Source organism: Phasianus colchicus, chromosome 12, assembly GCF_987193195.1.
Source record: "Phasianus colchicus chromosome 12, bPhaCol1.hap1.1, whole genome shotgun sequence".
Classification (NCBI taxonomy): Eukaryota; Metazoa; Chordata; class Aves; order Galliformes; family Phasianidae; genus Phasianus; species Phasianus colchicus.
The window spans coordinates 5,393,706-5,407,846 of NC_143447.1; the positions used below are offsets into that span (position 1 = coordinate 5,393,706).

General features: G+C 40.5%; 1 protein-coding gene across 9 annotated transcripts in view; it reads left to right on the forward strand.

Moving 5' to 3' along the window:
• ICE2 (interactor of little elongation complex ELL subunit 2) overlaps positions 1-14,141 on the forward strand; it is a 41,322-nt gene that overhangs the window by 22,911 nt on the left and 4,270 nt on the right. For 3 of the 9 annotated variants that reach the window (XM_090148732.1, XM_090148730.1, XM_090148733.1), the window contains exons 15-16: positions 943-1,122; positions 1,664-2,608. In XM_090148732.1, coding sequence (XP_090004858.1) covers positions 943-1,122; positions 1,664-1,747 — 264 coding nt within the window. In that variant the 3' untranslated portion in view covers positions 1,748-2,608. Of the gene's footprint in view, positions 1-942; positions 2,609-11,044; positions 11,245-11,483; positions 11,561-12,157; positions 12,221-12,316; positions 14,077-14,141 lie in introns of those variants that run through there. The other 6 variants (XM_031616423.2, XM_090148731.1, XR_016470291.1 and 3 more) reach the window with 5 other exon arrangements.

Below are 14,141 nucleotides of genomic sequence, written 5' to 3' on the forward strand. Positions count from 1 at the left end.
TGCAGCAAAAAGGTTTCATTTCAGTCCTTTCAAGTATATTAGCTCAGGCAGCTAGATAATGACTGATCACCTGTCTTTGATTGTTCTGAACACCTTCTAGCTTTGAGAAAACCTTGATTGCAGTTCAGGTGGTTTCCCTGGCATAGGGAAAAGGGAAACTTAGAATTCTTGTAGTATGCTGTTCCCTACATGGGGCAACATTCCTAGCAGCATCTATGCAGTGATGTTTAAGAGCAGCATGCTGCTTAGTGCAGAGGTATGCATACTTTGTGTAGCACCTAGGAGTAACTTCTTAGATCAGGAAAACATTTCTCAGACGTATGTACATAATTGTTTATATGGATGGCTTACTCCTAACATCTGCTTTTTGCTGCTATTGTTTCTATAACAATAGAATTTATCATGAGCAGAATTGTCTGTATCCAAAGAGAATTTTAATAGAGTTTCTTTAATAAATTGTTCAGAGCCTGCTCTGTAATTTACACTGATGATTCAACAGCGCATATCATGCTTTGGAAATTTCCCAAAGATCCCACTCTTAGCTCTTAATGTTTTGAACAGGTAATACGACAAGGTACTAGCAGGAAACTTTTCAGACATTATTGTTTTTTCAGTGCAGGTTACCAATTTGACACTTTCTGTGCCACTTGTACATTTTAGCTGTATTCTGACCTTATATGAGGGCAGTATAGAGTTGCACATCAGTTTCTGATGGCCTCGTGTACTTTGGTTTCTGCCAGAGGGAAATTTGGGCGTGAAAGGAGTGGGAATGGTGAGATCCCACTGGTGCCAGGAAGAGCAGCGGTGCCTCTCATCCTGTCTGAATGTGGCCCCAAGTCTGGCTGGAATTAGAAGACAGTTCTCTGAAGGTAGTTGTGTCTTTGCTTAATAGAGATTAAAATTATTAATTCTTTTTTTTTTCCTCTTTCTCTACATGTCTAGATGACAGGGGCAAAAGGGCAGTGGGACACACCCTATGAGGGAGAGCCAGTAACTATGGAAACAAAAGGCAATCCAGCTAAGCCTGTTAGAAATGAAGGTGTGGCTGCAAAGAAGCTGAAGAATTACTGCAAACAAAGAATGATGAAGAAAAAGTGGAAAATGAAGCAAAACAAAACACAGGTGAAGTAGGAATATCTGAACTGTGCTAAGCACGGACTGGAGAAGTTCAAAATGGAACAACAAATCTGAGGGTTTTTGCAGTTTCAAAGGAGCCAGAACAAACCAGTAGGGGAAACAGCTCCACAGCCATATTTAGGAACACTGAAAAGTTCTATAACCCCTTCTTACCTTAGCAGGCACATTTCAATTGAAAAATCTTAAATTTAATTGGGTTTAAAACAAACAAAAAAAATGATGAGTGTCTGCTGTTGAAGTCGGGGGAAAAAAGTATTTCCTGTTAGTTTCATCATTTTCGTAGAATAACTACAGCTTGAAGAGCGATGCAGTGGTCTACAACAGTATCTGATATGACATAGCAACGAGAAAAGCAGCTTTTCAGTTTGCTTACCTCTTCCAGAATCACTACAGATTTGTATTCTGGTATTTTTAAATCGTATTTTACTTTATGTGGTATAGCGAACAGATTTATCTAGTTAATTCTTTCAACATGCTGTCTACAATTTTTTTCACAATTATTTACAAAAACACATTCTCTTTTTAGGATGGTGTAGCAAATGAGTCTGGGGAAACAAAAGCTGTGTTTAATAGAAAAGTACGTGCCATAAATTTGCACTGGAAAGCCTAAGAATACAGCAAAGTATGAAACAGTTAAAGAAGATTTTTCTGCTTCTCCAGCACAATTTCCAGGAATTACTTTGGTTTCTAGCATGTCTTCAAAAATGAGTATTGATGGTTTTTTATTGTATTACTGAAAGGTTACAGTCTAATCTCCTATCAGAATGCAGGGGAGTATGTGGTACTGTTTACCTGAGGTATTAAAGTTTGTCTTAGTTGTCATTTGAAAAAAAAATCTGAAAAAAAAAGACAATGCTATGCCTCAGCAGCTCACTTGAAATTTTGAGCCAAACTGAGTGTGAGGTTAGAAAAAGAGTATACTGACTCCTGTCTGTTGCAGTTTCCTAGTGAGCAAGAAAAATGAAAATTCTTACAAATTGAAGCACATTGTAAGCTGTGATGCATTTGTAATTATTTTCTGGATTTCTGGGTGTTATATGCGTTATTATGTGTTTATTTATGTGTTTCTTCATTAGGAAAACTGATTTTAGAAAAGTTATGAATTCTTGGAAGTCAGTAAATTCTTTCCCATGTTTGCCTTTTAAATCACGGAAGTATTTTTAAATGTCTGAGCCAATTTCTGTTTGAGTGATGTTCCAATGGGTTGTTTGTATATGTGCTTAAACAAAAGTGTTGAAGATTTTCTTCCACTTCCTTTACTTGGACTAAGTAATGGACAAAGTATATACATATGATTGGAATTCTTCTACATAACATAGAAGTTTTGTTGTTGAATTCTTTTATCATAAGAGTAAAAAATAAACTATTTTATTTGTTTATTGGGTTGTACATGATTTTTAAAATCCTGAAGGCAGGTTCTTTTAAGGAGGTTTAAGCAGTGAATGTACATTAAAATCTATTCTTTGTGAAATACAAAGCATTTTCTGAGCTTTTTTTTTCCCTTGCTTGATGTATTTATAATATTATTCAGTTTATTGTTGTATTGGCCATTGCTTCTGTTAGCAGTGATGTGTTGCTGACAAGCTGAATTGGCTTAGAGTTGTTTGCAAGCTACAAGTCTTCCTGACTCAAAATCCTAAATCCAGCCAGTGACCTCTCTTAGTGGGCATGCTTTAGCTGTGAGTCATTTCTGTGAGATAACTCTGTGTGGGGAGTCGAAGAAATTTTCAGTGTGTATACATAAAACTTGAGCAAAACTTGTGTGGAATTTAGTTTTTTGATACCATTTAAGTTTCAACTGTGTGCTCTATTTGCCTATGTGTCTATGCAGCTGGAAGAGTTCTGTCTTTTAATATTATAGTGTGTGTGTGTATATATATGTACATATGCACTAATTGTAGTTTATTATCCATTTAGAATATGTAGGCAATGTGGAGCTTTTATATAACCCATGAGATGGGTTTTTTACTCCACCGTAGTGTTCTGTTGGATTTGTTCTCTTTTGGATTAAGTGAGACTGGGGTAACGTGCTCTAAGTTGTTTGAAGGGCTGCTTTTGTTCATACAGCACAAGAGTTTGTTGAACTCCATCATTAGGAGTATAGAACACACGCTGCTGAGAGCTGTGCTCTGTTCATTTTCTCACAGCTGTGTAGAACGTACCTTCGTAAAGTTTATGTACCAATTACCATGGTTTTATGAGCTAGATTGAACATAATAAGATTTCTGTTGTTAGAAAGGAAATTGCTGTTCTCCATGATGCTGGAACAAATCTTGGATATTCCTCATGAGGAGGGATTTGAAATACTGACAGGGTACTGTCACTTGGATAGCTCTTGGATGCAATAGCACAGTTGTTTTGTGACTTGTGTGTGTGTAGATGCACCCTAGATCTGCATGGACTTGAAAAGTAATGAATAGGTTGTTTCTGCTAATGGTTGTTACTTCCTAACTCAAGATCACAGCCTTTTCCTGTGTCTGAACATGAGCAATAACAGCGGGAAATTCTTAATATAAGTTGCCTTTATAGTTTGCCACATCCTGATGAGGTTTGATGGGAAGAGGAATGCTACTTTTAACAGCGTATGAAAACCAAATCTTGACTTTGAGATGGGAGAGCCTGATACAGCGAAACAACAATATGCCTTTGATCATCTTGCTGCTGGATATTTCTGTTTCCCAGAGGATTGCCTTGCTTTTCAACAGCTTGTGATTGGTGAAATAAAAATGGAGGATTATGCAACGTCGTGGACTAAAATCTAATGCAAGTGTGTTACTTTGCCTAAATTGCAGCTTTGTACTCCAACATGATCTCTGTATTTAAAGTCAAATTACATTCTTATTTTCTCTAGTAACAGTTCAGCAGAATTCCACTCAGTGAAATGGATCTGGTAGCAAAAAACATGTTATTAAATACTCTTTAATTTGAGGCAAATGTACAAAGGTATACTTCAGTTTGCGTTAAACAAAGTTCCATTTTACGGAGTTTGATAAAAGGAGAAAGAGAAAGGGGTAGCATGTTTATTTTGAGCACCAACATCTGAACTTTGAAACAAAGGGAAAACAAAACAAAATAATATAGTTAGATTTAAAAAAAAAAATCAGTCAATTCTGAGAATGTACTGTGTATCAGTTGATGAATCTCTGATTCTGTACAGGCTAATCCCAAAGGAATGGTATCTGGAGAGAAGGAACACAGGGGGAGCCTGACTGTTACGGTACCACCAGAGTATGAATTCCTAAATCTAACACAGACTGTAAAGTTGTGGAAACTACAGCTGAAGGAGAGTGTGAAGACCTGGATCTTATTCTACAGACATCTCTGCTTCTGCAGTTAATTAGTAGTGATATTTTTCATGGTCTCAATCAGCTGAGTTTAGGAGCAAATTTTCAGATACCACCATCTTGTCTTGTAGTTTCAGTCTTCAGCTTTGCATTTGGAATGAATTACATATATTTGTATTGCAGTTTGTGATTCATTTTTAAATGTAATTACTACTTCTTTGTCCATCTGTATTATGAGAATATCTTTTGGATAAGCATTTGAAGTGCAAAGTTAAATGTTAATTACTGGGTAAGAATCTTCCAATTTTATATATTTATTCTTTGTTAGATTTTTGTCTTTGCAGTTTACCTGGTTATAAAGGGTGTGTACTGTCCTGTCTCTCAGAACTGGAAGTTGTAACTGCTGGAGAACTAGACTGATTTCAAAACTCTTTTTAGTTCTCTCCTTGGTGTAGATGCTTGTAGTCCAGTACTGATGGAGCAGCCAGTGCTGCTGCTTGTGATTATTTTGTCATGAGTGCTGGAGTTAAATCCCATGCAGTCCTTACTGACCTTGTTGTGCCACCTAAGTCTCTGAATAGTGGCTCTTCTGTCCGCTGTAACTCTCCTCTCCATTCTGTGTCATCTGCAGACTTGCTGAATGTTGATTCATTTGTGCTACCCAGATGATTTATAAGACAACTGGGAAGTACTAGGCCTAGGGCTGACCCCTCAGGAGCCCCATTCATGGCTATCTACTAGTACAGCTCTGAGCCACCAGTTATCTCACCTCAGTGAAAATGGAAGAAACCCTCTGAGAACATAGTTTTCCATGCTGCAAAAGATCGCTGATTATTAAATCTGTTTCTCTCAATTTCCTGGTGTTTTTTGTTAGATTAAATTGGTAGATAGTCTGTATTTAGTTTTGAAGGTCTAGAAGGGGAATTCTTACCAGGCATTAGAGATTATTGATTCATTATACCTCTGAAAGTATGAAACATTAGCAGTTCTTTGTGTTAGCATGAATAGCTGCGATGGGCTTTTGATTGTGAAACTTTTTTTTTCTGCAGTAATAAGTACTTGCAAACTTAATTTGCATTGTGCACTGAAGGATCACTGCACTGCTTTCGTTGCCACACATTGCTGGCAAGACCTCTTCACCATGTCTGGGTGGCTGAAAAAAAGTTAGGAAAATATTTACTGTATATCTTCAGTGTCTTGTAATGTAGCCTAGCAGGTGGACTGTGGGACAGGACATCCACTCCTGTGCTGGCAAGTGAGAGCTACCAAGTCATTATCAACCCAATGCCATGAAGTTCAGTACCAAATACTGAACCATTTGTACAGGTACTTCTGCTTCTTACTTGATTATGCTGTATTTTAGTTAGGAGATTGTCTCCAAAAGACAGTTTAGAAGTAGTCTTTTAGAATGTTTAGTGATGACCTGGGCTCCGTCAAAAGAGGGGTGGCCAGCAGGGACAGGGAGGTGATTGTTCCCCTCTAACTCTGCTCTTGTGAGGCCCCATCTGGAGTACTGCATCCAAGTGTGGAGCCCCCAGTACAAGAAGGACAGGGAGCTGTTGGAGAGGGTCCAGAGGAGGGCCACAAAGATGATCAGGGGACTGGAGCACCTCCCCTATGAGGACAGGCTGAGGGAGCTGGGCTTGTTCAGCCTGAAGAAAAGAAGGCTGCGGGGTGACCTCATTGCAGCATTTCAATATCTAAAGGGAGCCTACAGACAGGAGGGGAATCAACTCTTTGAAAGGGTAGATAACTGCAGGACAAGGGGAAATGGTTTTAAGTTGAGGGAGGGGAGATTTAGGTTGGATGTCAGGGGGAAATTCTTTACAGAGAGAGTGGTGAGGTGCTGGAACAGCTGCCCAGAGAGGCTGTGGATGCCCCGTCCATCCCTGGAGGTGTTCAAGGCCAGATTGGATGCGGCCCTGGGCAGCCTGGTCTGGCATTAAATGAAGAGGTTGGTGGCCCTGCATGTGGCAGGGGGTTGGAGATTCATGATCCTTGAGGTCCCTTCCAACCCTGGCCATTCTGTGACCTCCATTTAAGCTGGCTCTATTTCCACTAGTAGAGGGAATTAGAACATTTTCAGTCTCTCATCTCCTCTGAGTCTGACTGGATATATAATGTCTCCGGTGCTTCACTGTGAACTTCTGTAACTAGGCTCCTTCTTTCTTAAACAAAATACAGCCTTTCTTACAAGGAAGTGCACAGCTCTTCCAGATGCAGTCATTTCTTGATAGGTTTCGAAATTTTTCTTTGCTGGCAGTAAGTTTGGGCTTTTTAGTTGCTTTTAAATTGTATTTTTCTGCAAAGATCTTTAGATTTTACTATTGTCATGCTTCTGAAAGAGATGGATTTTTATAGTTAACACATCCAATTAGCGCCATTATCTGGACCTCTTCCTTTGATTGGCTCAGATTTCCTTACATCTGAAATAGATTGAGGAGATAAAATACAGTGCACATTTCTTTTGCTTCCAAATGACAAATGTCTGTGGCTTTATGTTACTCTGTGTGTTTTAAGACTCTACACCCATGTCAGACTGTGGCTTAAACTTTGGGTTCTAGCCCTTACACTGGCAAAACTGAGCTGAGGGCTTTCTTTGGTACCTCCTCCAACTCCAGAGACAGATATTAGGTGTACGTCTCTCCATGTCCATTCCTGCAGATGGGTCAGCTGGTCTTGTACTCCTTTCCTCGGCTGCTTTGTACTCAGTTACTGTTTACGGGCTGTGATGATTGCTTGTTATTGTGTTAACAACTTCCTTGATTATGGCAATATCAGGAAAGTAAACTTCAGTGTTTAAGACCTGTTTGAAAATCATTTGTAGTTGTGCTGTCTCTGCAGCTGTTTTTCTGCTTCTTAGAGTTACAGAACTGTTCCCTGTGGAACTAGTCAGCACGGCACAGCAGTGAGAATTGTCCATTTCAACTGTTTGTTGAAGGCTTGTATGAAAGCAAACCTTACACGTAACACAGCTTCCTTCATGCTAAAATGACAAGGCTTTAAAAATAAATTTCTGATTCATTGAAAGGAGAGAATGCTGCTTTTAGAATTCAGAACTGGAAATGTGAGTCTTAGCCTGCCTGGCAGAAACGGGTTTCTTAACAGCTGTTCCCCTTCACTGCCTCATCATCTTTGTAGGAAATCAAGTGTCTTAGCCTTAAATTTAATCTAAAGGAGTATGCCATTTGAAAGAACAGAAAAGAATGTCTGTGTAGACAGTGATATTTAATGAAGAAAGACAATTTTTTGAATGTGACATTGTTTTGTGTTGCAAGGCATCCTTTGTTCCCCAACCAGTACAGCTTCAGCTTATTAAGTAATAAAGTTCAGATCATGTAATGACTTTTTTGTCATTTTGTACTAAAACAGGGTTCACAGGCCTAAAAAAAAAAAAGTGCTATTTCACAAAATCATCAATGTGCTCCTTATTGCTGTAGTAACAGTATGTCAAGTTCAGTAAGTGATCTTTAATCTGCAAGTGACTTTTTTTCTGTTCATTTTCAGAGGTTGCATGATACTAAACAAAAAGGAGCTATTTTTTTTTGGTTTGCAGTTAGTAGCCTGCTAATTTAATGTAGGAATCTGTCATTTAGAGTAAGCTTAGCTGGTGCTAAATCAGATTCCTGAGACTTTCAGAATTATGCCTATGAGCCTCAGGCACATAGGTGAGGTGTGAGCCTTTCCAGTACTTCAGCAGAGGTCAGGAGACTATCCAAACCATGGGACTGTTTGTGTTCTGACTCACTAGAATGAAAAAAAAGCATAGAACAGTTGTATGTGAATCTTTTATCACTATTCCTAGGAAAAAGCCCCGTGCTGTCAAATCTTTTATAACTGTTTCTGTCCCTTCGGCAAGAAACCAAAGTCTGGAGTGATTATTCTTGCTGGTCTGTTCTGGATGACGTCAGGGGCTCCATGTGCACAAGTCATATTTCCTACAGTGTTTCCCAGTATGTTGGCAGTCTGGGGAGTGTTATTGTAGAGCTGGCAGCTGTGATCATTTTATGCACTGTGTCATCTAAATGGCTTCAAAATCTCAATGCTGCTGCAGTGTACTAGTAGTCTGTTTGTGCTAGCAGCATTATGCTGATATTGGTGGAAAAGCTGAACCCTTCATAGCTGTTTTTAACCCATTAATGTGTATAGGACCAGAAGCAGCTTGATATCTCAATTTAGGTAGAATTGCAACTCTCCACTACCGAGTAAATTAAACTGTGCTTGCCAGTATTTGTGATAATCTGAGAAGGGAAAGTAATGTAACCTTCCTTCACGTCTGACCTATGTTCAACAGCCTTTGTAAAGCATGGATTGTATGATTTTTATCCTAGCAAGGGTAGTTGGCTGTGAAGCAGGAAATCCCTGTGGGATTTGAGAAAATTCACTGAACCATGGTTACACACATAGTGACTGTTTGTTTGTACATGCTATGACTGTTTCATTCACAGTAAAGATGCTGAGTTTATTCATGCTGCCAATACCACCAGCACAAGGAATTTGGCAAGTGTGTTTCATTTCTGTTTGTGTATTTGTCTAGGCAATGCCTCCTACTCAGGCACTAGATGGTTACTTCTGTGAGTCACACTCAAACACCAGAATGCTAGGGATTAGCATTTCAGCTTGGAAGTCAAAATGAAGTCCAGACACCATGAGTGCTTGTGAAGAACGTATGCTGGATAAGTTACATGTGTCCTAAAGAACAGATGGTTATCTGAGGTTGTTATTTGTTCCTGATGTATATTCCTCACTGAATGTCTGTGTTACCTCTTCTGACTGACTCCAGTGAGGATGATGAACAGAAAGAAGGAATATGTGATAGCCTGATCTTTGAGGCATGGGGCAAACAAGCCTGCTGTGCCTTTTAATTTGCTGGCCTGTGTTGATTTCTGTGTCAGCTATTCAATGAGATTTCACTATAATGTTAAAACTTTGTTTTTGGCTTTGTTTTTGATAGGGACTTTCATTAGCCTGTACGTATGCCTTGGGACAGCTTTATTATTAACTTCTGGGTGTAGTTAAAGGAGCTTCCTTTGACCAAATCATGTGGTTGTAGTCCTAGCTGATATTTTACTTTGGCTCTCCCTTGTCTTAATGCAGATCCCACATCATCCAGGAATCTGTTTCCTTGTGGAAGCAAACTCCTTGCTGCCCAGAGGCAAAAGCATCCACTGAGATGTGAGATTAATGAGGATGGTGGTGATATTTCCACTGGTGATGAAGAAAATCTCTGGAAAGAGATTAGAGTTCAATCTGTGAGCAGACGAAAGTGAATCTGCATGTATAAGGAGTAGAGAAGTAGCTGAAGACAAGTGCAGTGATAACAGAGTATCAGGAGATAAACGGAGACTTTTTTTAAGCTAAGAAACTGGAGAGAGAGGTCAGCGTTTTACTGGCCATGGAAAGTAGTTGCTGTCAGGTTCTAGTGCAATGGATAAAACACTTAGAGTTCAGTAGTAACTGTAGAATATAACTCGCACTTGTTCAGTTAAAAATATTTCTAAAATACATACTTTACAAGACAGTTGATGTAACCTTGTTTAGTGTAGATTTCATACTACACAGGTGGAGATAAACTGAATACAATTTACCCAATGTACTGTATTTCTTTTTGTTGAAGTAGTCTGGTGAGTCAAAAGACAGGACCTGATCAGTAAGGCAGTGATCCAACTGGTTGCACACCATGCCACAGCACTACAAGGCATGCAGTCCAGGGCTCCTGGTTCAGACTTGGACGGTGTGCTCATAAAAACAGTGCCTGCCTAATAGAGTACTTTGAAGTGCACGTGTAATAGAATAGGTGAGAGCTGTCCAACACAAAAGATCACTCCAGAGGAAAGCTAGTTCTTTAAGAAGAACTCTTTCAATAAATACAGTTCTGAGTAGAAAGTCATGTTTGTACAGGGATATGCCTGTGTGTGCAGGAATCAGATTGCACAGAACAGAATTGATCCCAAAGGTGAGGATACTGAGAGGAGCATGTATCTAGAACTATATCTATTTCTCTGGTATTGTATTAGGTGAATGATGAAATTGGTATTCAACACACTTCTCAAAAGCATACAGCACTATTACAGTTCTGTAAGATTTTGAGTAAGTCACAAATGAAAAATTTTGCATTTCACAGAAAAAAATAAGAACTTTAGAACTTTCAGTGTTAAGAATTTTCTTTATTTAGTTCAGGTGTGCCGTTAGGAGTCTGCCATAGCTGTACCTTGAGTAACTTGCCAACGCAGTATCCTGGGAGTCCAACTAGCATGACTTTGAGGTTATGTTTTACTATCTTTGTAACCTGTGATCACTCACAACAAATCTACATGTATTTGTATCAGAGCAGTTCCGAAGATAGACCAAATAACCAAGATACAAACATAATAGCCAGAGGTCTGCCTGATCACACAGGTTGGAATTTATATTACCCTCTTGCAACATACTGCATTCAGTGAAGCAATACTGGATGTAGAGGTTCAGCCACGCCTAAACTAGAAAGTCCTTTTGTCCTGATCCCAAGGTTTTGGTATGCAAGAAAAATGTTTAAGTAGGCAGCAAATGTTGACAGAATTGCGTTCTTCATAACTACAGTGTTAATGCATCTTTGATTTTTTTTTTTTTTTTTTTTTTGGTAGAAAGAATTCTGAAAGAGAGCGAGCAAGATCTTTGTAGATGAAGGAGCCAAGCATTCCATGGGCAGCCGTGAGTGAGAGAAAAATCTTTGCAGAGCCATTGACCCCATTTGTGTTCATGCTGTTGCAAAAATAAATCTTGGATCAGAGGGGAGCTTAACATTCAAGTTAGACACATCGATTCTCCAGTGGTGTTACGTAAGGTAATGGCAAGAAAAATCAAAGTTGTTACTGGAATGGAAGAGAATAATTGAAAGTAGAGAGAAAATAATTGTCAAACAATATTTTGTTAACAAAATAATTGGGAAATTAGCAGTGTAAATGTCGCATGAGACTAAAAGGATGGACTGAGTGGACGCGTCCGTAGGATGAGCAGTCGCAATCAGCTGTCGGAAAGGAAGAATGAGAATTAGCACAATCACATTTGTTTTTCCATTCTCAGGTCTCTGGGGAGCTGCAGTCAACAAAAGTGCTCTCTCTTCTATGGTCAGCATGCAGGAAGCCAGAGATCACAGACAGGTAATTGGAGCTGAATTAGATGCAGGTTAAAAAATTACTTTCTGTGCAAACATTTTAAGGGGTTGTAGGGACTAAGCAATGTAAAAACAAGTAAAAACCTTTCCTGGCACTGCCTAACTTACAGGCTAGTTGCAGCTTGTTTCTTCGAGTTAAATATCTGGGCTTGTGGTAAGTGCAGTCCTTGTCCCAGCCCTCCATCCAGCATAATGCTAACTGCAGTTACACTAATGTAGTGCTAAGGAGGCTGTGGATCAGAACCCATTGTGATTTACCCTCCAAGCTTTGAGGTAAATCTTCAGAAATAACCCGCGTGACTTACAAGCTAATACCTCATTTTAAAAAGTGATTCAGCCACTTGGCTGCTGTTCTCCCATTGAATTAGTTTCCTTTCCCTGTTTGGCAGATAACAGGTCTTTCCTATTTGTGCAGTTTGACCGTTGCCTTCCTTTCAGCTAACTGGTTTTGTAGAGTGTTTTTCACAAAGAAGAGAGGAATGTGTAGTATTTCCATGGGCAGGATCACCAGCCTTTGGTGTTAGGAGATGGTTGGTTGTCTGCCAGAAACACTGATGTCTTTTCTGCAATTCATACTGCTTAGATTCCCCAGCTGGTACAAGTGCCTCTGGTGTCGGTTGACCTACATAAACAGAGACCAGTTCAGGTAATTTATTATGATATTAATATAATGGTTATATATTCATGACTGTAAATGCAGTTACTCTCTTTCCTTATTGTTTTTTTTTTTTAATCACTGAAGCTTGTGGAAGTTCAGACAGGCTCTTGAACGTGAGAGACTTTTTAAGCTGAGGTGAGTCTATGATTCCAAGATTGAATAACTGATGATTTAGCTGGATATTAGAGCCAGTGTGTCTGTGTTCTTTTACAAGCTTTTGGAATTGTGGGAAAATATTTTTGTGCTGTACTTAATGTAACTAGACCAATAAATGTTCAACTGCTATCAGAGCTGCTTCAACCAGTTCATGTAAGATCTAGTTAACTAGAATTAATGGTACCTTGTGAGCTGTCCAACTTATTTCTGGAAGTATTGAGTTATTAAAAATAGAGCGATTTTCTAAGGAAGTGGGAGTAGTAGTGTCATTAAGAGAGGCTGCAGTAGAGGACAGAAAGGTAAATGGGCCTTCTGTTAAGAGTGTGAATGTGCTCTTTAAGATTGGATGGATTTGTTAATATGTGGTTTGGGACATTTTATATAAGAATGCAACATATGCTGCACGTTGGCAATATGTTTGTTATGTGAAAATGATTTTTTTTCCAGCTGAGGGTGTTCTGGTTATGTTTTCCTGCTGCTTTGCTCTGAGAATGTTTGACAAGAAATTGCCCCACCAGCCAGACTATCCCTGAGGGACTGTGCAGTCATTAGTAAGCACATTGGCTGTCTGGCATCTGCTCAGCTGCTCATCCCTATTTAAAGCCCCAATGAATATTGCAGCACAGAGTGGCTGTTACTTCTAGGACTGTATCTTTCATCTGTGAATCACCTTTCCAAGTCTCCAGTGATTTTTTCTAAGAAACCTAAGAGGAGGGGAAATTGTGTGTTTAACTGCTGGTGACAGAACTGGGATGCCCAGGAATTGACTTTTAGAGCCGGTCCATGGCCTCATCAAAAATAAAACCTCATAGGCAAAGTGAGAGCAGTGCTTGCAGTGATGTTCTCCACCAAAATGCTGTGCCACGACAAGCCTTTTCCGACGGCTCTCCCCATGTCTTATTTTCTTTTACCCAGGAGAACTGTTATCATGATCTTCACATTCTGCAGTGACTGGTTGGTGCAAGCCCAGTGTAACGCCTCTTCCCTTCTGACTCTCTGATCTTGCTCCATCCCAGTGGTTACTGGTTTCTTTGTCCCAAAGCCCGTGTTCTGTCTCTGGTGCTTCCCTGCTTTTACCACTGCTGTTTCTATGGCCAAGCCTAACGCTTTCTGGAAATGTATTTTTCCCTTTTAACTATGACTTGGTTTTTTTTCTGGCTGGTGTCTCATCTGCGCTTTGACAATTTATTTTTCCCTCGTTAGAGTAGCATGAGTTTGGGTTTCTTTTTCTCGTTTGTTTCCTTTTTTGCCCCCTTCTTCTGGGCGTGGTTTTCACTGTTAGGGTTAACCAAACGTGCACCTTCGGCGTGGGGGCAGAGGTTGTCTGTCTCGGGTTTCTCGTATGCACTGCTCGTGGCGCAAAGCACCCGGACTTCCTCTACTCCGGACTTCACGCACGGAGCTCTGAGGGCTGCTCATTCAACAGTGTTGCTCCGAATAGGGCTTCCCCGCAGCTGCACGCCGCAGGGAGCGCGGGCCGGGCGGGAGCCGCCCTAAGGGCTGCGCCTCGCTGGCAGCGCGGTGCTCGGCACAGGGCTGTGCGGCTGACGTGTCGGACAGCCGGGCCGCTCCGGGGAACCCCACGCTGGGGCGGCGGAGGATCTCTGAGCCCCGCGCCTCGCCCGGCCCTGCCCCGCCCCGGGGCGCCGCTCCGGGCGGCTCCTTTAGTGCGGCCCCGGGGGCTGCGGCTCCGCGAGGCGCGGAGCGATCGCCCCTCCCCTGCCCTCTCCCACCCCGTCCCTCTCCCCTTCCT